Raw genomic sequence first — 20,073 nt, forward strand, 5'->3', positions numbered from 1 at the left:
CCGGATCTTTATGCAAAATAAAAGCGTTGCGCAAAATACGAGTTAACAACAGTGAATCCCCTTTTTTAACGGTTTTAATATACCAAATATAATAATAACAGTATTTTAAAATTCTTCCGTTTCCACCGTTCTGTATTTTCGATTCCTCGTTTTCTGACATGGTTGCATAAAATTCGCAACATAACCATACTATGAATTCGCGCAAGTCGAGAGAATCCTCGACGAAGAAAAAGCGGGGTTCGAATGGAACGGGTGCATGGTCACCCCGAATATAGAACAGCGAGAAATGTCAAGAGCAGTGATGGAAAAGATAAAATAAAGTTCCGCATATACGCCGTCGTGTTTGTCGAAGAGATTTTTCAAAAAGATCAAAGTTTAGTATTATTAAAACCGGCTTTGATAAGATTCACCGTCCACGTCCTTTCGGTCTTCGTCGGGCCGCCCTGGACCTCTCCGGGAGGAAGACGCCGCCATATTGAAGATCGCAGACACAGATTCTCTTCTCGGTTGAACACCATTATTTGATTGAACATTTGTCTTTGATGTTACATCGTTTCCTTTTTTCTCCATATTATCTTCCGCGCCGTGTCCCCTAAGGAACACCCCCGTAGACCCGGCCGGCGGACTCTTTTTGATCTCGGAAGGTATCCGCCGAGACAAAGGGCGGAGAGTCTCCGACGAATCCGTTTCCACATAATTCTCTCCCCCCGTAAGATTAATAACGGCGTCCCTTCCGCTCGGCGAATTAATTATTCCGCCGTTGCAATTATTTTGATATACAACGGGATTTTCATTCCGGTGATCGAGTCCGATCGTCGAAACGAGGTTCTTCGGGAACATCGTTCGAGGAGAGATCGTTCCAGCCCCGTTTTTTCTTTTTCAGAGTCGTTCGAAGAGCTCTCCGCGGTACAAGGTTGACCGTAGTTAGGGACACGGTCTCGAAGTGCTCGGCCACCCTTAATCGTGTCGTTCGAATCAATACAGGCCACTCGCGAGAATGTGTAATGCTCCCGCCGGGCGATTCCGACGAGTTCGACTTGCTAATGGTATTACGGGATAAGGGACTTAAGCTTAAACCAATCACCGCTTATCGTGTGTCACTTACCGGTTACGGGATTGTGCCAAGAATATCGTTTCTTATAGTCGGATCCACGGCCGCCGCCGCGCCGGGCGAGGACGTCGCGCGTCGCGGCGATAGTTCGAGGACCGTCTTTGGCACGGCTCGGGAGGGAGAGCAAGGGGTGGGGGTGGACATGTTTTATGCATTTTCGAGCGATTTTCGAGGAAATTTTCCGGCGGAATCCACGGCGACGGGGAATATAGAGAGTTTATTCGAGGAGCCCCGATTCCGGCCGACTATATATTAGCTTATCGGCATGTAATATACACGGGAACGTCTTCGGATTAATATAAAATGTAGTTTTTAGAGCGGCCCCCCCCCCCCGGTCGCGCCGACCCCGGATATTACTCCGCGGGAAACGGGGACCGACCTCGGATTCCGTTCGCATAATGCGGATTCTAAAGACGTTTTTTATCGTTTTTATAAAGCTGTCATAAGCATTTATGAGATACAGGAGAGGAGCGCGGGATAATAATACGGTCGGAGGTGGCGGCGGCGTCGAACGGCCTCGGCCCGGGGGAAAATGAAACGTTTGGAATATTAAAAGAGGGGGAGTGGGGGGATTAGACGATCTAATCCGTGTCACTTTTCGCGCGAGCGCGCCGCGGCGCCGGTTTCTGATTTTTCCGGGGGGGGGGTGCCGCGTTAAACGTTTTATCGCCTCGTATAATTCCGCGTTGCGCGCCAGCCGGTCGCGATAACCGGCTATCGGTGGGTGGGAGGGGAGGATACGGCGTTTCGGTCAACCCGTAGGGTGAAGAACAAAGGGACAAAAGAATCGGGCGAGTAGGGCCCAGCCGCGCTTCGCTATTCAAGGCGGTTTCGGGCGACACCTTAAGTTACGAAATCTCGGGCGACTTAAAAGGATTCGCCCGTCTCTCCTTCCGCAACCATCAGTTTGCATCGTGGATTACTGTCGCTGGCTTACGGCTTCTCGATTCCACTGACAGTTTACCGGCAAATCGTCCGACGGGACGCGGCCGTACTTAAAAATTCACGAAGGCCACGTCGACGAGGCCGGTAAACCCCCCAACGCCCCCCCCCCCCCCTCCTTCCCGTGTGTGTCGGACGCTAACGAAAATCATTACCGTTGTTCACAGGCGTGATCGTGCTGTCGGCCGTGGCGAATCAGTTCCGTTTGCACAAACTGGAAAAGGTGGAGAAGTTCGTGATGTCCTACGGCGGATTACGAGGCGCCGTCGCTTTCGCCTTGGTCCTTCTGATCGACCCGAAACACGTGCCCCTGCAGCCGATGTTCGTCACCACCACCATCGCCGTCATATACTTCACCGTGTTCATTCAGGTAACCCCCGAACTTTTCGCCCACACCGCCGAGATAACAGAAGGGGCACACTCCCCCCCGTTCCCCGCGCGGAGAACAAATATTGTAGCATTATCTCAGCAAACAGCCGGTGTCGCGTTTCCCAAGCTGTCCAGCTGCCAGCAATGGTCAAAGGGATACAGTGGGGTTAAAGATATGAACCGTTAAACCCCCTGTCGCGCGCTACTTTCAACTTCTCTCGCTGAGGAACGGGAAGTTTCAGCTGCGACGACGTCGGAGAAATTCCATTGGACTTTTATAGACAGCTCTATGATTCCCCGTTCTTCGTTCTAATTCATCTCCAAATAATTATAATTTAAATAATCGATAGAAATCAGTTGCGATCTTTGAGAAAGATTGCTGAGATCGTAGGTGTCTTATACCATGTTATGAAAATTCGTCGACGGTATTTTACAGCTGTATTGAAATGTTTAGAAATTAACAATGACTGGGACCTATAATTAAACTCATAATATTCAATACACGAATCTAACGGTTCGAGTTACGCGTTCTCGTGTTTCGATAGAGGATAATCTAACAACTAATAGCTGTTTGTCGATTAAATACTGGAAAAGGACCGAATAATATTGTTTGCAGTGATAACATTATCGTGGTTGATTGAATTTTCCTTTCGAAAACATCGTCCGGCGCACGTGTAAAGCCTGAAACGTTTATATTATAAAAGGTAATGATCGAATTCGAATATCGACGCTGCGCGGCCGTGGCCGGGGGCCGGCTAGATGCGTTCGAGAGAATAATAGAGGCCTGTGCTCGAAGTAACTGCCCGAAAATTTCCGAGCACGAATGTAGGTACACAGAAGAATAACGATAAAGGTTGTTCGATTTAAAGAGGGTACTATAATAGCAGGAAAATCCCTTTTCTCTAAATCAACATCCCCTGAAGTGTGGCACTCGGCGCTCGAACGGTGCCGGGGTTCCACAGAGGCAAACTTTTAGAAATGTTGATTTAGACCCGGGAACAGTTCAATAAAACCGGCCGAATTGACTGTTATTAAATTTTCGATTCGTCACACTGGAATCCAACCCGGCGACCGTCAAATCATTCTCTCTCTCTCCCTCTCTCTCTCCCTGCTGTTTTGCCGTCATTTTTTACAATTTAGTTTCGAATTTCCGAAATATCGCAATTTTAGATATCCGGTCCGTGTAATTTGCCAAGCCTGCGAATTTTCCAAATTCTCGAATTTATAGATTTAATACGCCGTTCGAAAATCTTCAAATATTTGAATTTCTTTTATTCGACGTTCCGCGAGCGCGAATAAGTTTTCGAACTTGTGAATTTCGTTAAGAATTTGAAATTGTTTGCAATCGTAGCGAGACACGAGATTTGATTAGAAATTCAATTCTTTTCCAGGAGGAGGAGAATAACAGCAAATTAAATTCACCTGCAGTCACTACTGCTTCTTATTTCACGGAATTAAAACTCCCTCCTCTTTCACCTTTTTTAAATCGAGCAAACCTCAGCTTAACCCTCCTACAGTATTCCAAAATACTGCCCGAATTATTTAAAAAAGTACGTGCATATCTCTGTAAACTGCACTTATATCAGAAGATACAATATTTAATATAAAAAGTACAAAAGAAAGTAAAACTAGATATATACGATCCGACAAATGTCACTCCAACAAGGTAATAACTAAAAAGGTTATACGAGCCTAATTTGGAGTCTGTTTCGTGTAGACCCTAAAAACTAAACCTTAAACATGTTAAACAACTAGATTACGGTAAAACTTAATACTTAAGCGCGAACAAGGAAGTAGTGGGGATCGCGTTGAGCGCTGTCATCTTCAATTTTCCAAGCGCGCGAGGCTCCCGGATCGGTGAGGAATTTCGACAGGAATTAATGTTCGATTAGGTGAAGCGTGCCTCCTCGAAGTTTTCTGAAATTTATTATCTATCGTTGCGCGAGGGCCATAACTCCGGGGCTTTTCGATTAGATTCCGGCTGGCGGGAGCAGCCGAGCAGCAGCAGCAGCAGCAGCGGCAGTAGCGGCGTACCGCTTTGCATGGGGGCCGGGCGCGCGGAAGAAAAGAATGCACGGCTAGCCCGTTACCACAAATTGTACGGTTACACGTTTCTGCCCGCGGCGGCGCGCGGCGACTTTTATTACTCGGCTCAGTCATTTTACCATCATAGACAACCGGGGGGATAAACCCAGTGGCCCCGTCCGGGCGTAGGCATTTACGGCGATCCGCAACACGGTCTAGCGGCCGCAAGTATATCTCCCCCGCGATATTAGCGGGGGGGGGGGGGGTGTATACACAACCGACGCGAAAGATTCCTTTCTTCCTTTATACGGGCGGCCGTCGTGCAGAACGGGTCCGAGAACGTGGCGGGGTAGGACGTTATAGCCAGCACGGAAAAGCGATGCTGGTTCTACCGATCGCTCCTGCATCGCCCACCTTCGTACCCACCGCGCGCAAAATGATTCGCTTTTAATTCTCCGAGGAAGTTGCCTCCGCGAGGAATTAAAACGGTCTAAAATAAGAGCGAATCAAATACGAGGCGCAATTAGATTGCGAAAGGTTAAGCGTCACGGGCGGGTAAAGAGCACGGATGGAACGGGGGAGAAGAAAAAAAAAAACACCCCCTTTCATCCCGAAGGCGCGTCCTGTTTGCGATTGGAGTGGGACCGACTACCGTGGTTCCATTAGTTCTAAAAACACCATCGACTTTGCCGGCCAGTCGATCGGAAACTCGATATCGATGGTGGCATTCGGTGAACACCGGGCTCCGCGACAACCGCTCGATCCTGCATAACTTATGCGCCGTTAAAGAGCAGCTTGACGCGGCGATTCCTTTTCTTTTTTTTTTTTTGGTTGCCGGGGCTTCGTATTACCACGATAATAGTGCCACGGGTAATGCGTGAATCTATACGCACGCGTGCACCCGGGAACTTTCAACGTTTATTTTAATACCGTGGCCGTGCGCGGGGACACGTCTCTTTGTAGTCGGTTTCTCGACATTCTACAAGAAAATTCAATTTTTACCCCACCGCGCGGTCGCTCGAACTTGGCTTTATCTCGCCCGGTACCTAATACTCTATTATTCATGTCCCCATTACGAGTACCTTTGCATTTACGGTATCCTTCTCCCCTTTATTTCACCTTATTTTATTCTTTAACTTTGCGCTGCTTCCAATTTCTCTTGGCTACTCCCTGGCCCGCTTACGATTCTTTTCGCTTCGTCGTTCTTCGTAATTGAACACACAGTGCCGGGCAAACGTGTTCGGACATCGTTTAAAACGTAACTACTTCTTTAAAAGCTGACTAGATGACTTCAACTTCTTTTAGACACTTGCCTTGGTTCTTTTGATACGTGTCTGCATCAATTGTACCATAAAGCAATAGAGAAACCCTTTGCGGTCGAGGCGACTCTAAGGTGCCGCTAAAAATGATCATGCCGCGTTCGAAAATAATTTTTATCATATTTCTTTATATTTAGAAAATTGTCAAGAGCTGTTAACTGTCGCATGAGCCACAGAATGCAATTCTATAATATATAAAATTGCTTCAAGTTGTATAAAATGGCAACACTACAAGTCTAAACAAATATCCTGGATTTCCACTTAAAATAGCTCCGAATGCAAAGGGCTAATGGTGTAATTTCTCGTTCAGTTTACTGTTCTATATTCCGTGTAATCCTGTCTTTGCTGTATCGAATCCGTCTACAAAGTCTACTTGATTTTCTATCACTATTTAAATTAACATCACTGTGATCAGTACCGATGTAGTAATCGTTTATATAAATTCCGAGACCTGCTCACTTAACATAGAAAAGACCCCAAGTATTTCAAGTATTAATTTACGGGATCGGTGACTTGACTTTAAAAATCGCCTAGACGGTTTCGCGGAAAAGTGACTCGACGAGGAACTTAAATCAATTAAATCTTGCGATTCTTACGAGACGACACGTGCTCGTTTAGCGCTCGTTAGGTTTCAGAATTAAGCCACTCCCTGCCTCGCTCCGGCTACTTAGGGATCCACCCACGGAATCTTTTCATTTCAAGTGGACACTCGTCGCGAGCGTTCTTCGGGTTACCTCTATATCCGTCTCCCCTAATTCTTCTCGCCTTATGAAATATCCGACAATCGTACATCTCCGCCGACGAGACGCACACATTCCCCCGGCCTCTCGAGGTACCCATACACGCGCCCCTGGATGTTCCCGAGTGACTCGAGACACGACCGCGTCGCAGCTGTTCAAACACACTGCATAGTCTGAATGAATTCTCCGGCGTTAGCGAGTCACCAGGTAACGAACCGTGCTCGAGAAAAAAAAAAGAACTGACCAGCCCTACCGTTTTCAGGGTATCACGATCAAGCCGCTGGTGAAGATACTGAACGTGAAGAGGGCCGAGAGGAAGAAGCCGACGATGAACGAGAGGATCCACGAGAGGGTGCGTGCGACTCTCCTTTTTTTTCCTTGCAAAACAATCGTTTGTATCGGAACGGGGGATCGATCGGTTTAAATAAAAATACTAGACGACGGAAGGTCCGGTCAAGTGGTTCGCGGGGGAAGGGAGGGAGGAGGGCGCCGCGTTATAAATTATAGAGACGCGGCTACTCCCGTGGCCGCATCCTCGTTGTGTCGTTAATGTAAATATTGTAAAAGAATAGCCGGGTCCGCGCGATATACGGTGGAATCAATAATCGTTGACCGACCGCGTGTGTGCACGAGGATCCCATTGATTTTCAAGCTCGGCCGCGGCCCGCGCTCTCGCAAATGAACGTGTCAAAACAAGAACAATGGCCCAGTAAATTAACCGAGTCGTTTCGTGGTTGATACTCTTAGCATATATCACGCCAGATAACGGATATAATAAGCGACCGCGGTCTGCCCTGCACCGTTCTCGCCGGACGTGCAAAAAAAAAGCGACTGGCTAAAAAGCTGCGGATAGAGAGGGCGAGAGAGGGCGAGAGAGAGAGAGAGAGTATATGAGAGAAAGAAAGAGAGAGAGAGAGAGAGAAAGAGGAAATGACGTTTCCGTTTTCAGATAATGGATCACGTCATGGCCGCGATCGAGGACATTTTGGGGAAGCACGGGAACTACCACCTACGAGACAAGTACATAGCTCTTCTGTGCTCTAATGAATACGTAATTGCTCACGCGACTGCGTTTTAAAAGTCCTGTGTACCACACGGCGGGATAATCAGTGCCCGCCGGTAACAGGTAACGCGAGATGCTACAGGTAAAAAAAGGATGCAACGGGCGAGCTTCTGCGAGAGTTGAAAAATCGGGGCTCGTTTGTGCGCAACTCTTTACCCTCGCAGGATTTCGTAAATCAACTGCCAGCGGCTCGAACGCATTTATTTAAGGTTAGGGTAGCGGAGCCGGTTACTTTGGCGTGACCAATTGCTTTGCTCTGCTTTCGGATGTAATTAATTTTATATTTACCGAATAAAACACGCTAAATCTTCGCATTATTTTATTTTATTTATTTTTGAATGAAGAAAGTTCATGTGAAATATGAGGGAAAATATAAAGTTAAATATGTCCGAAAACAAATGGAAATCATAGCAATTGGTCACCGCATAGTAATTGGACTCCAATACCTTGATGGTTCAATTAAAATATAAAATGATGAAATATTGAATATAGATACACAGTAATTTCTCAATAACCCTTTAAGAAGGACGACCGAGTTGCTGGCTAGATTGATAATGCATCCCCTAGAGGATTAACCATTTACAATCCTCTGGCATTTTTCAAATATTACCAAAAATCAAGAACAATACATACGAATTATAATTTCTAAAAAAATTGCTATACTATTCCCATGCATGAGGATAAAATTAAAGTAATAAAAATCGTTCAAATTAATATTAAAGTCTTTGAAATCCCAGTTGGGAGCTTTATTGTTCTGGTTTGCTAAGGATTAAATAAATTCTATATTATATAAAACTCTGAGACGCTACGTTCATTACGATAGTTCTATTTCGCCGTGTTGCGTCGAGCCTCGTTATTTTCTGGCATTGTGGTGTTTTCTAGGTTCAAACGGTTCGATAACAAGTTCATTCGACCTTATTTGGTGCGGGATCATTACGGCGCGGAGCCGAAAATATTGGAAACGTACTCGAAGCTCGCGATGAAAGACGCACTGGATTACATTAGGAGGAACGCGTCCACGATCGGTAATATCAGCGGAACGGAGAGCATGTCCGCGATATTCCGGAACTATAGCAACACGGGACACTTCAATGGAAGGTATGATTCCTCCTTTTTCATCCCCCCCCCCCCCCCCCTCTTCTCGACCGCCTCCCGTCCACCCCACCGACAATCCCCATCCCACGATCACGGTTACGATTCAATGCGAGCCGAACAAGAAGTTATCTCGTTCATACTTGACCTGCTTATTTTCACAATAACAAATGCTTCTTCCGGATCGCGTTCCTTTGAGACAACAGGTGAGCGCACCGATGGAGAGAATTATTAATTTGTAAAGAAAGTTTTAATTAACGGGGAACGGAGTGAACCGCGTCTAATCGAACTAGAGACGTCTTCTACTTCGATCTTCTGATTGGAATTGATTGGCCGAGCCATTGGATACTCTTCGGATATTAAAAAATATATTTCTGCGACCAATGCAGTGATGCTGTTGGTTAGAAGTACTATTAAAAAATTGTAGATGATTACTAAGAGCTTATTTGACGTGCAGCAAGTGGAGAATAAACAGTGCCTTGCATTTATTTTAAAACAGAATAACTTTGAAAAAAGGTATTGTTCAACTGTTTGTCTTAAGCCTAGATAAAAAGTTAAAAGAGCGAATTTCCAGTCGGTTGCAATTTTAAAAGAAAAATTGTAGACATGACACAATAAACTAGTCTTTCTCATGTCTCAACAAAATTAAGTATTAAATTACAAAATTAATCCAAATATTTTAGTAGTTTTATTAAATGTTCCAACAACCACCTATTCATGAATCTTACACTCAAAGCTAGTCAATGAAGAACTGGATTTTACACATCTACGTAAAGTAGCAAGTTAACGCATCCATCTGTCCAAGAGTTACGATGTAAACCGTTCTCGAAAATGCATTTCGAAGATAAATGACTTGGAAGTTTGAAACGATGGACTCGGTTACTTCTTACAACTTCTGCAATTATGCGAATATTTGCACGACTTCTTTCTGGAAATGTTCACAAAGAATGGGACCCTCGAAATCAGTAACAGAGGAAGTCGATTTTTTGAAGTTTCAGTATTGTGCTATCTCTCGTAACAATTCGTTGGATTCTTGTTGTAAACGATAATAATATGCACTAAAAATATACCGTGTCGTTTGAAAATAAAATAGAAGTGACCAAGATTTTTAATTGAAAAAGTAACAATTTTGTGTAATTCAATATTTATATATAAATCCTTGTTAAAGATTTTATTTTTATCAGACTAACAGATGTGCTCGAAAATATGTGCACAAAAGTCAGGGAATCGCCCAGTGATTCACAGGATCACGAAAGGATCTCTCGCGCAATTATCTTCGATGGGTGGGTGAAGAAGGATCGGGGACAACGCGTGTTTAATTTTCTGAGTCACCGCGGCCCGAAGAATTATTGATCAGCCATGTGTTCCCGGGCGTCGTATCGAGAAAAGGTTCTAACTATGTTATCTCGAGAGCCGTCACGTCGAATAAGCCCCAGCATCACTGTCCTAGACGTTGATGGCCCAGAAAGTAGTTTAGGGCTGGAAAGTACCGGTGGCTTCGGAGCCTGTGTGTCGACGGCGCAAGGGAGAATCGTAGCCGGAGATAAGTCTGCATTGTATCTCGATTGAACGGCGAAACCCTCCTCGAGGCACGGTATCGATCTCGAAGTGGCAGCCCGTCATAAAATGCAGTCTCATTCTTTCTCCTTCCAGTCCGAGTTGCAGCCAGCTTGAAGCGGGCTGGAATATTGATCCTCAAGAGGTGGAGTACAACCCTTCCAAGAAGGACCTGACCGACGCCAGGATCCACCATCTATTGGCCGAAGAACTTTGCAAGCCTTACAAGAGGGTAAGACGCCCTCCTTGCTGACGACGATTTACATATATGCTCGCGGCCCTGAAAACTTTGCTGACTGGGGGGGGACGGAGAGACGATGCTCGGGGAAACGACGATCGTGTACCCGCTGAAAAATTTCGAGCCTCTCCCACCCCTCGGTCTCTCCTCGGCTCGTGTCGCGTGTTCGGAGAAAAAACAAAAACCAGAAAAGAGTGACGCGAGTTTCAACCCCTCCCGCCACGGGGATGCAAATCGCGTCCACCAGGCCGGGAATTTTGAACTGTCGATGCTCGCCGCGAGAGGGTTCGAACGTGGATGATCGAGAGCAAAACTTCTCCGCTAGAGAATCGATTGTTTCGGTTGCGCGAATGAGGGCGAGAATCGACGGTTCAGCGTTCCCGGCGGGAATCTTCACGCTTTCGCTTGCACTAAGGAGCAAAGGAAGCTGCCCTCGAGTTCCAAAACGTTCCTTTATTTTACCCTTTATTACCGCTTCTACAGGGTGATTCTCAAGTAGGTGGCTGAACTTTTGGGTGCTCGTTCGTGAGAGCGAAAGGGAGAAAGAGAAAAAAAAAAAAAAAAAATTTATAACAATTGTAGTCGTACGGTGTTGTGAAGAAGAGTCATGGCAGGAGAACCATGCACTCCTAAAGTTTAGCTACCTATTTCAGAACCGCTATATAAAAATAAAGAAAAAGGGGGATGGAAACAAGTTCCTGAGTGATGAAATAAAATTCTCCCAGCATCGACGGCTGAGCTACAGCCGACACGCGGTGAACGATCGCGATCTATCGACCCAAGTCAATTACAAAATGCACATGAACATACGACGGATGATGGGTGAGCACAAGCATCGTCACAAGCGCAGTAAGAAGTTGCTCAAAGTGAGTACCGAACCACTCTATTCGACGAATTCAATGCACTTTGACGGCGAACGTCAACTCATTCGATCGCTGAATTATCTTCAAGCGACTCGACGAATATCAACTCTTGACTCTGTTTGAAATATATCATTCTTCACCGCATAATTATTCTAAAATAGGAGATGTTTATATGATTCGACAAAACTGTGGACTTTTATGCGAAGCACATATTTTCATGGAAATTATGTGAAAATTAATATCTCCTCTTGCTAACGTAATTCTAATAAACAACACGATACTTTTACTATTTTCTGCAAAATGTGCAAAAATCAGCAGTCCATTGAGCGACTCTAAACAGTCGATTTTCCCGCGAGATCGACATTTCCCGAAGCCAGTCTAAAACCGTCGGCTAGAAATTCAATTCTTCTTCGACGTCAGAATAACCGAGCAGAATATGACACTATCTTTAGATCGACAATATTCCCTCTGTTTCGTATCTCTGCGGGCTCTCGCCTGTCACGAACAGATAAAACAATCCATCGATCTCCTCTAATCTAAACAGAGAATTTTTACGCGGGACTCGCGAATAAATTCAGAGGAGTACCCTAAAAATCCATCATCACTAACGTTCGCCGCTTTATATTTCTCGCGGTCGTTTCCCGCGTCGCGAATGCATAAAAAGTCTGCAGCCGGTTCCTTCATATTCAAAGAGAATATTCGTCGAGGAGCCCACCCGGCATAGAGGTATTTTTTTTCCATGGCAATTAAAACTTCTGTTTTCTCGTAGGACGGCAAGCAGAATCACGTTAGTTTCCCGGAGTTCCAACAGAACGGCTCGACGAAGTTGTTCACCCAGGGTGAGTTACGGAAAGACTATCGATGGCGAAAAAAAGAAAAAAAAAGAAAAAAGCATAGATGAGGGCCCGAACGGGAAGTTCCGGTTTGAATACGTGAATCTGAATTTCGTCGCAGATTACATAAACGGCGTGCTGTACGAGCTGGAGAACGGGGATACCTCGAAGCCGTCCAGCAAGGAGGACTGGGACTCCGCGATAACTTTCACGGCTCGCACTTCCGGTAAGAATTCGATCTTCTTTTTCTCCTCCTCTTCTCCCCCCCCCCCCCCCCGGCGGACCGTGATACGGTCCGAAGTTCCATGTTTCATTAGACCGGCGAACTTCCCGGGCGAAATTTTCACGGAGCCTTTGAGGAATCGGCGGCCCCCGCGATGATTAGTCCGTACTCGTTAAAGTCTTCTTTCAATGAGCGGGGAGTTAGGGAACTAATTTCCCTGGCGATTCAACGGCAAATAACTTATCGCTTGATTTCCATAGACTCGTCCAACGTGAACGCGGAGGCACATCATGGCGCCACCACGACCACCTCTATGGACACCATTAACACGGACGACCCGGACATGAAGCTCGGATGCGACGGTAGGATTCCTTTCATCAGCGGATGCCGCGTTTTTATTCTAGCTTAATTTAATCGGACGGTTGCTGGCCAATCCAGCAGTCTGACAGCGAACTATAGCATGTAAAACAGTATGCAGTGAAATTGTGTACCTCTGGCGGAAGTGTTCGATCGTACGAATTAAGTATGTTTGCTCGTTTCGAGTGCTAAATACGAAGTAAAACATCCTTGGCTTTCTTTATTTTTATTAAACACTTCCAACGTTCTAAAACGCTTCTCCGATTGTTTTATACTGTTCTATTTTATTTATACTTCTTTTCTATATTCTCCGTTCTTAATAAATACTCAAATAATTTTTCCAACAAGTACAATCCTAATTCTGACTGAATGCTTCCTGCCAGGGTTCTATGTTTGAACTACAGAACGAATTTCGTGTTCATAAAAGTTATTGTTACTAACTCCAGGACGCTTGATTATACATAACTGCGTACACAGGTGGCGACGACAGTTTTTAAGTTGAAATATGAGAATTCGTGATGAGATAGATTAATATGAGTAACGATCGTTAATCGAATAAGCAAATGACGGTTTCGAACGATCAGAGGTAGGTGTACAGTATCTGCTCTGTGGAGGTTAAGTATCGTATCTGAGTATACAGTCTTCTCCGCTTCTACACTTCTCTACTTCTCCACTCTGAATTATAATTATTTAAAGAGTTAGTGCGATATGCATGGATTCGACGCTACATTAAACGAGTAACATAGAAGACTTCCTCAAAAATTGTTTCACTTGAAATGTCGAAATTATTGTTAATGCAAATTTTTTTTGTCAAACACAAATTCTGAGCGGGAACGATGATTTTTGGATTGTAGAGACCTACAGGGTGACGACGCCCACCGCTACCGAGACCATGCTACCTTGGAAACGGGAGGACGATTACGATTCCGGGCACCCCGTTAAACAGAACGAGTTCCCTGCTTGGTGTTCCAACAAAGAGTATCTAGCGTATAGTTCCCCCTCAGCTACCTTCTTAGGTGAGATTACCAGAACAATGTCTAACGTGCTCCATTCTTAACATTCCATTGCGCCGTAGGACCAAATGGCAGCAGAGATAAAGTAGCAACAGTACACTGATTTCATTGGCTGACACGTCATACAGTTAAACGATTTTACACCGTTAACACGTTCACCGTCGAATGTATGTCCCCGCGAAGAGTCCCCACGAAATCACAAGCGAATATATTAAAATCTAAACGGAAAAATGAATTTTTATCGGAACAGTTACGTTTCCGTCGCATTTGAGATTTCCTAAGGATGACAGACAGGGCAGTGAGCGTGTTAATACACTACAAAACATTTATTCTTTATAATACTGTACACCAATAGAAACTATACATTTTGGTTGTGTCTATATAGTAGAACAACTATTTAGCACTGCTTTGTTTCGAACGAATCTCGTAAATACTTTCGACGGGGGTCGGGTAATTCCTTACACAAGAAACATTAAATGAAAAAGTCTACGGGTGGTGCTTTTGCTACGCTATAATTCTGTGCGATTCGACGAGAAAATTCTAAGACGACACGACGTCTTATTTAAACATTTCCAGCTACTGTGTGATCGTCGTAATAAACTAAACAAAAAAATGTATCGATTCGATGGCTAGATAAACCAATGGCAGGTACGTGAACGGTGAAAAAGAAACCCACTACTTTACAGGGGATCCATATTTTTGAAGACGAGCCAGCTTACGAAGCCGGGGGATACCTTCGGACTGCGATAAACGTCCACTACCGGTTGGAGAACATGTAAATGTCACGCATCAGATCTTTCCAGAACTTCCTGTCGTTTTCCGTTTTTTCTTTCTTGACGTCTGTGGGAAATGCCGTTATTTTCTTCGATCTTTGGGTTACCCAATCCCCTTGGCAGATCTCGCACACACAATCACACATGTCTACACGCGCACCAGCTCGCCACACACAAACACACACACACACACACAGCAGACAGACACCGAGATCACCATACGAACACTCGTTTGGGTCTCTTGTTGTGCTCTAACTCAGCCTTTGAGAACAGTCACTTTTCTGTTTGACCTCTCTTTCTTTTTCAAGCACTGCTTTCTCGTTTATGTGCACCGTTCGCAGGGTGTTTCGTTTATTCTAGTTGAGAACGTAACGATCATAGTTGCTTGGTATAGTTACTGAAAGCTATTTTCGTTATCCAGTTTATACGACCAAGGTTTCGATGAACAAGATAAATGAAACATCCTGTAGCAGGTTGTTGATTCACAGGGATGAGCAATTGTTTTGATCGCAGGCGGGATCGAGCAGCCGAAGGTACAGTCGGTGATTGGCCTGTTCCGTCGCGACAGCGTTTGCACACCTAGCAGTATAGATCAGGATATCTTGGACAGACGCGAGGATTTTTTGTTGACGGAGCAGACGGACTCGCCCTCGAGAGCTTCGAGTAAGCATTCATAATCATAGATCCAGGTCTGATCAAGTTTTTATTTCTTTTATTTTCATGTATCTTTTATTTTCTTTGTTTTTCTTCCTATTTAATGGCTTTTAATTTATTTCAAATCTGACAGGGCGAAAATGTCTCAGCTTCGTTCTAGTTTCTACAGTTTAGTCTACGAACTTCTGATCGACTCTTTAAAATGGCCCTTGCTTTGAATAAAATATAATAATTTATTTTAATAAATTGTGAAGTTCCAGCTTAGATGCTGTACCAATTCAGTTACTTTCCCTTGAATGCCTTAAACTGTTTTATCCAGGAATAAACAAGATGAAATAATTAGAGAATTCAATAATGAACAGAATAAAAGCATAACAAAATATAATATATCTTATTCAATAAATATGAAGTTAACTATGACCAAGAACAAAACCAAAAGTACAGCAATTGGTTAGTCGATATTAAAACTGATTCAGAGACGTAGTGTTCTCTGTTGATTAACTTTTCCTTTAAATGTCTCCTCTACATAGAAATCGATCATTTAAACTCTTTCTCTTCGGTCGCTTATCGTTCTGTGTTACTAAAGCACTCAGCCAAAAAATACGATCAATTGAATTTATTGAATAACCTAATATTATAATTTGTGAATACATTGGCAGCGTGCTGTTCTAACAATAAGCGAAGTATTTGGCGATTGCAGACAGCAGGAGGGGACCGGCCAGGAGGGTGTCGATGATGGAGCTGGGTTCGATGGAGACGTCGCAGTCGGACATGGTGACGGAGGACGGCTCCCATTCCCTGCCGGAGTGCTGGAACCCGCCGCACAATTACCGGATGAGCTCGTTCCCCTACTCGGCACAGGTACCGAGCCTCTCGACCGCCCTGATCATGGACTCGTCCGAATCGTCGGAAGACATCGACGAGGAGGAAGAGAAAGCTTGACCCTTGGGGATCGTCGAGGAGCAGACGTCGTCCTATCCGGAGGACGAGCGCCGGCTGCGTCGTCCATGGCGGCGGCCACCACGACGCTCGTTGCTCATGTCTCTCCTGCGACGACCCAGCGCGCCCGTCTGAGTGATTCACGATCGCGTAATTAGCTCGCGACTCCAGCGATTTTCTCCTAAACAGTTGCTGAACAGCCCGAGTCGGTCGCCGCTCCCTTGCGAGGACGACCGTTCTAGCACGCGACGTGAGGACCAGCCAGCCGCCGTCACCATGGCGCAACGGTGGCCTACCCTTACGCAGGACCACGACGACGGAAAGTATCTTCGCGTCGACTAAACCGATGCTTTCGTTCGCACGCAGAAAACGGGCCCCCTTCCGGCGGGGTGGGCGTTGTAGTTAGTTTTCCATTTCCGAGAGATGAGAATATTTTTGTTCCGGGTTCTCGTGGGGCCGTCGGCGCAGACGCGGGAGATGCCCAAAAGGTGACCGAGGCCCCCCCCTGAAACACGGGACGGCCGTGTCGCTCGAAGTTTTGGTCCCATTTTCCGTCGAACGGAACGCGACCTAGATTCTTGCCCGTCGTATTGTTTGAAAGAAAGAGAGAGTAGTTGAGATTAGCGGTCGGTATATTTTGTGAAACTTTGTGAACACACGAAGAAGAAGAGAAGGCGTAACCCCTCTCTCTGGTAAATCAGAGACGAAACTAGTTGGCTGCAGACAGATTAGCTTTGTTCGAAGGCGGCTTCCGGTGGCGAAGCTCTCGCTGCTTCTCCCGCGTCTACGCTACTCCGCCGCCCCCTCTCCTAATTTTATAGGGCACCGTGAAGTGTAGACGTCGTTCGAGAGAAGCGATCGGGCGTGAGAAACACCGGCCGGTGTTACATGCCGCGGATCCTTTTGATACTTGGACTTGCCACGCACGAACCTTTTCGAAAGGAACTACGTGGGAGGACGCGAGAAAGAGAGAAAGAGAGCAAGAGCGAGAGAGAGAGAGAGGGAGGGAGGGAAGGAGAGTCAGAGAGAAAGCTATTTTTTTAACCGATACCATTTCCTCCACGCGCGACCGATGGTCGAACACGATTTAACCGGGGGAACGGCTGGTTTTCCGTGGTTCATTTCCAAATGCACTTTCTCTGCACGAGCGCGGAGCACCGCGCGCGCGATTCAGCTTCTCCGCGTGCTGACATGATCGATTCCGCCGGGGGAGCGCGTGCACCATTTCCTAGGTCCGAATTTTCTCCTCGGGTGTCGGGCTAAGACACCGCGTGCACTCCCGCGCGACTCTCGCGATGATCGCCGACGAGACTTGGTATCGTGGCCTTAAGATTCGTAGAAGTATCCTAGCGGCGACCGGGCCCGCTCCCGGTCCGAGCGAGAGACGAGCAGGGCGGTTTTTAATGGCGGAACGCGCGGTCACGATTCCGCGTTGCCTCTGCGACACGCTCAGCTACGATCAAGCATTGCGAGGCAGCCTCGGCCGGCGGCGTTGCGATCATCATTCAAGATCCTTAGTCTAGTAAGTTACTAAATTACCAGAATACCATTACCGCTTCGTATTAACTGTTGGCTCATTCTACCCGAAGTCTTTGGGACATTCAAACCAGCACAATTGAAAAATAGTGAAGACTGGTTGGCAGTAATTGGTGGCTCGAACGGCCCGAAGTCCTTGCCGAAAAAAAAACGCTAAAGACACTCGATAAAGCACGATCGGAGTAGTCGTGGCTGTCCAGCCAGGTTGTCTCGCAACGTTTAGATTCAGCTATAGATTCGCTGATGACTCTGTGACTAGGTGTGGTCTCTTTTTCTTCGTCTTCCCTGAGAGACGCGAGAGACACCGTCACGACGAAGATCAACCGGCGATTTGCTTCGCAGTTTGTAGATGCGAATCTAGAATTAGACGAGCCATCGAGGCGCAACGTTGTAGTCTCGGCAAGGAGAATTGAATGCTTCTGTTGCGGGTATAGTGATCTTGTCGAACTTTCATTTGCGGAGATTGCTTTCTGGCTGGCTTATCAGTTGGTTAGACACAAAAGGATACTGTTAAATCCTGTTCGCATCGTGACAAATGCGAACGAAATACGAGTCAAGCCTTTCGAACTGGATCTCTTGCCATTTATTTACCATACTGTATTTAACAATTTTGCATGTTCTTCGTTAACGTATCGTAAAAGTGCTTTCAATCTTCGTTACTTGATCACTTTTACATCGATTTATAGGTTGATGATCGATGATGCTTTACATTTCGATTGCGTAAATATCGGTGAAGTTTTAATAATATAAATCTCGGGATTCGATTAAAATTTTTACGAAATACAATTGCAACCGGAATATCAATATCTCCTTTCCGGTGACACATCTTCTCAGTCGTTGAGTTCCTATGGAGACTTTTACGGTATATTGTATTAAAGCTAAAAATTTCATGTTGAATATATTAAAAGTATCGTAATGTCTCGGTTATAGCTATCGATGAATTGTTCTCGTACGGTATACTTGCGTCAGAATTGTTGCGGTACATTTGGGTGAAGGGGGTAAGAGTCTCTGCAGGCAACTCAATTTTCTAATCGCAACAGGCGTACTCGTCAGCCACGAGAAGAACCTCCGAAAAGAACGTAATAGTAAAAAAAGGGCAAAGTATGCTTCGTACAGAAAACTCGAGGATCAACAGAACGAGTATATTATCGTAATACCGTTTATATAGGATTTATCCTTGTGCGTGGAACTCCGTTTAGAGTGAAAGGATCAGAGGTTGTGAGAAGAGTTTGTGTAAACGTGATTGTTCTTAAAAATATCTCGCTACGTAAAAATTAATTGTATCGGCACGATATTTTCTGTAAACTCTTGAATTTCATTTCGTGCATTAACGAAACATAATTCTATTGAATAATAATTCTACGATAACTCTTTTTGAAATCGAATTCTACTTAAATGTTTCAAGTACGCAAAATATGACGTGATTTACACAAACTTTTAGCATCGCTTTTCCATTACGCAAGAACAAGTCCTGTATAATAATAGAACGACGTCCTACCGAGGATCGTCGTAGTACTTCACGGCGACAGAAACACACACACGCACACATACGCGCGAAAACATACACACACACACATACACACACACACACACACAAGTGAGTTGTCCAAATGCTCCTCTCCTTAAATATGGCCTTAAAACTAAAATAATGGTAATGATGTCGACGACGACGACGAGGACGACGAGATAACGTAAACAAATGGACAAAAGTCTCGAGTAGCGACAAAAACAGAATAATGAAAATAAAAGAAACCAGCCGCGGAGAAAACAGTCGTAGGCTCAGTACCTAAAAAAGCGACCATTTAACATCGTATGTAAATAAAGGAACTTTTCATAGCGGATAATGTAGCAAGTTATTACGATGACGTATTATTACCATCATTTATTGGACACGGGAATTTTAAAGTGACATCGGCGTGTCGAAGTAAATGCGAGCAAACGGGAGGGTGTAAAGGGAAATCATACTTCCAATTTTCATGAGAATTGAGTGCCCGGCGGGCCGTTGACTAATTTAAGACGATCTCGCGTTAGGCGATGGCCACGACTACGTACTTATGGAATTGACCGAAAAAAAAAAAGAAAACACCGTTGAGATTTCATTTTTTTGTTTCCTTAAGGTAATCGTTGGATAGTCTACGAGATAGTGATACCGGTTTTAGGATTCTCCTAGGATTCTCGATTAGGGAGTATTCCGTTCGCGCGCGCGTTTCCCCCCGGAAACGCGCGCCCTTTTAACCCGAAATATTTAAAATGAAAATCAATTCTCGTGAAAATCTCGGAACGAGATCGAAATCTCCTTTCGCGGGATATTCCTGGTGGCCTCTAGTTATCTAGGTCGGACGTGATGTCGGACTAGTTTCTAGACGCTAGTCTTTACGCTGTTGATTTGTTAAAATAAATGTTTATTTCGTAAAACGGACAGTCTG

General features: G+C 45.2%; 1 protein-coding gene across 7 annotated transcripts in view; it reads left to right on the forward strand.

Annotated features, from left to right (window-relative positions):
* Nhe2 (Na[+]/H[+] hydrogen exchanger 2) overlaps positions 1-20,064 on the forward strand; it is a 34,454-nt gene extending 14,390 nt beyond the window's left edge. For 2 of the 7 annotated variants that reach the window (XM_078182189.1, XM_078182194.1), the window contains 12 exons: positions 2,221-2,423; positions 6,769-6,858; positions 7,456-7,526; positions 8,452-8,667; positions 10,315-10,450; positions 11,110-11,322; positions 12,089-12,158; positions 12,274-12,378; positions 12,636-12,737; positions 13,587-13,748; positions 15,032-15,181; positions 15,857-20,064. In XM_078182189.1, the coding sequence (XP_078038315.1) occupies positions 2,221-2,423; positions 6,769-6,858; positions 7,456-7,526; positions 8,452-8,667; positions 10,315-10,450; positions 11,110-11,322; positions 12,089-12,158; positions 12,274-12,378; positions 12,636-12,737; positions 13,587-13,748; positions 15,032-15,181; positions 15,857-16,269 (1,931 nt within the window). In that variant the 3' untranslated portion in view covers positions 16,270-20,064. The other 5 variants (XR_013494178.1, XM_078182190.1, XM_078182192.1 and 2 more) reach the window with 5 other exon arrangements.
* The last annotated feature ends 9 nt before the right edge of the window (positions 20,065-20,073 follow it).

The sequence above is a fragment of the Augochlora pura genome, chromosome 6, assembly GCF_028453695.1.
Source record: "Augochlora pura isolate Apur16 chromosome 6, APUR_v2.2.1, whole genome shotgun sequence".
Lineage (NCBI taxonomy): Eukaryota > Metazoa > Arthropoda > Insecta > Hymenoptera > Halictidae > Augochlora > Augochlora pura.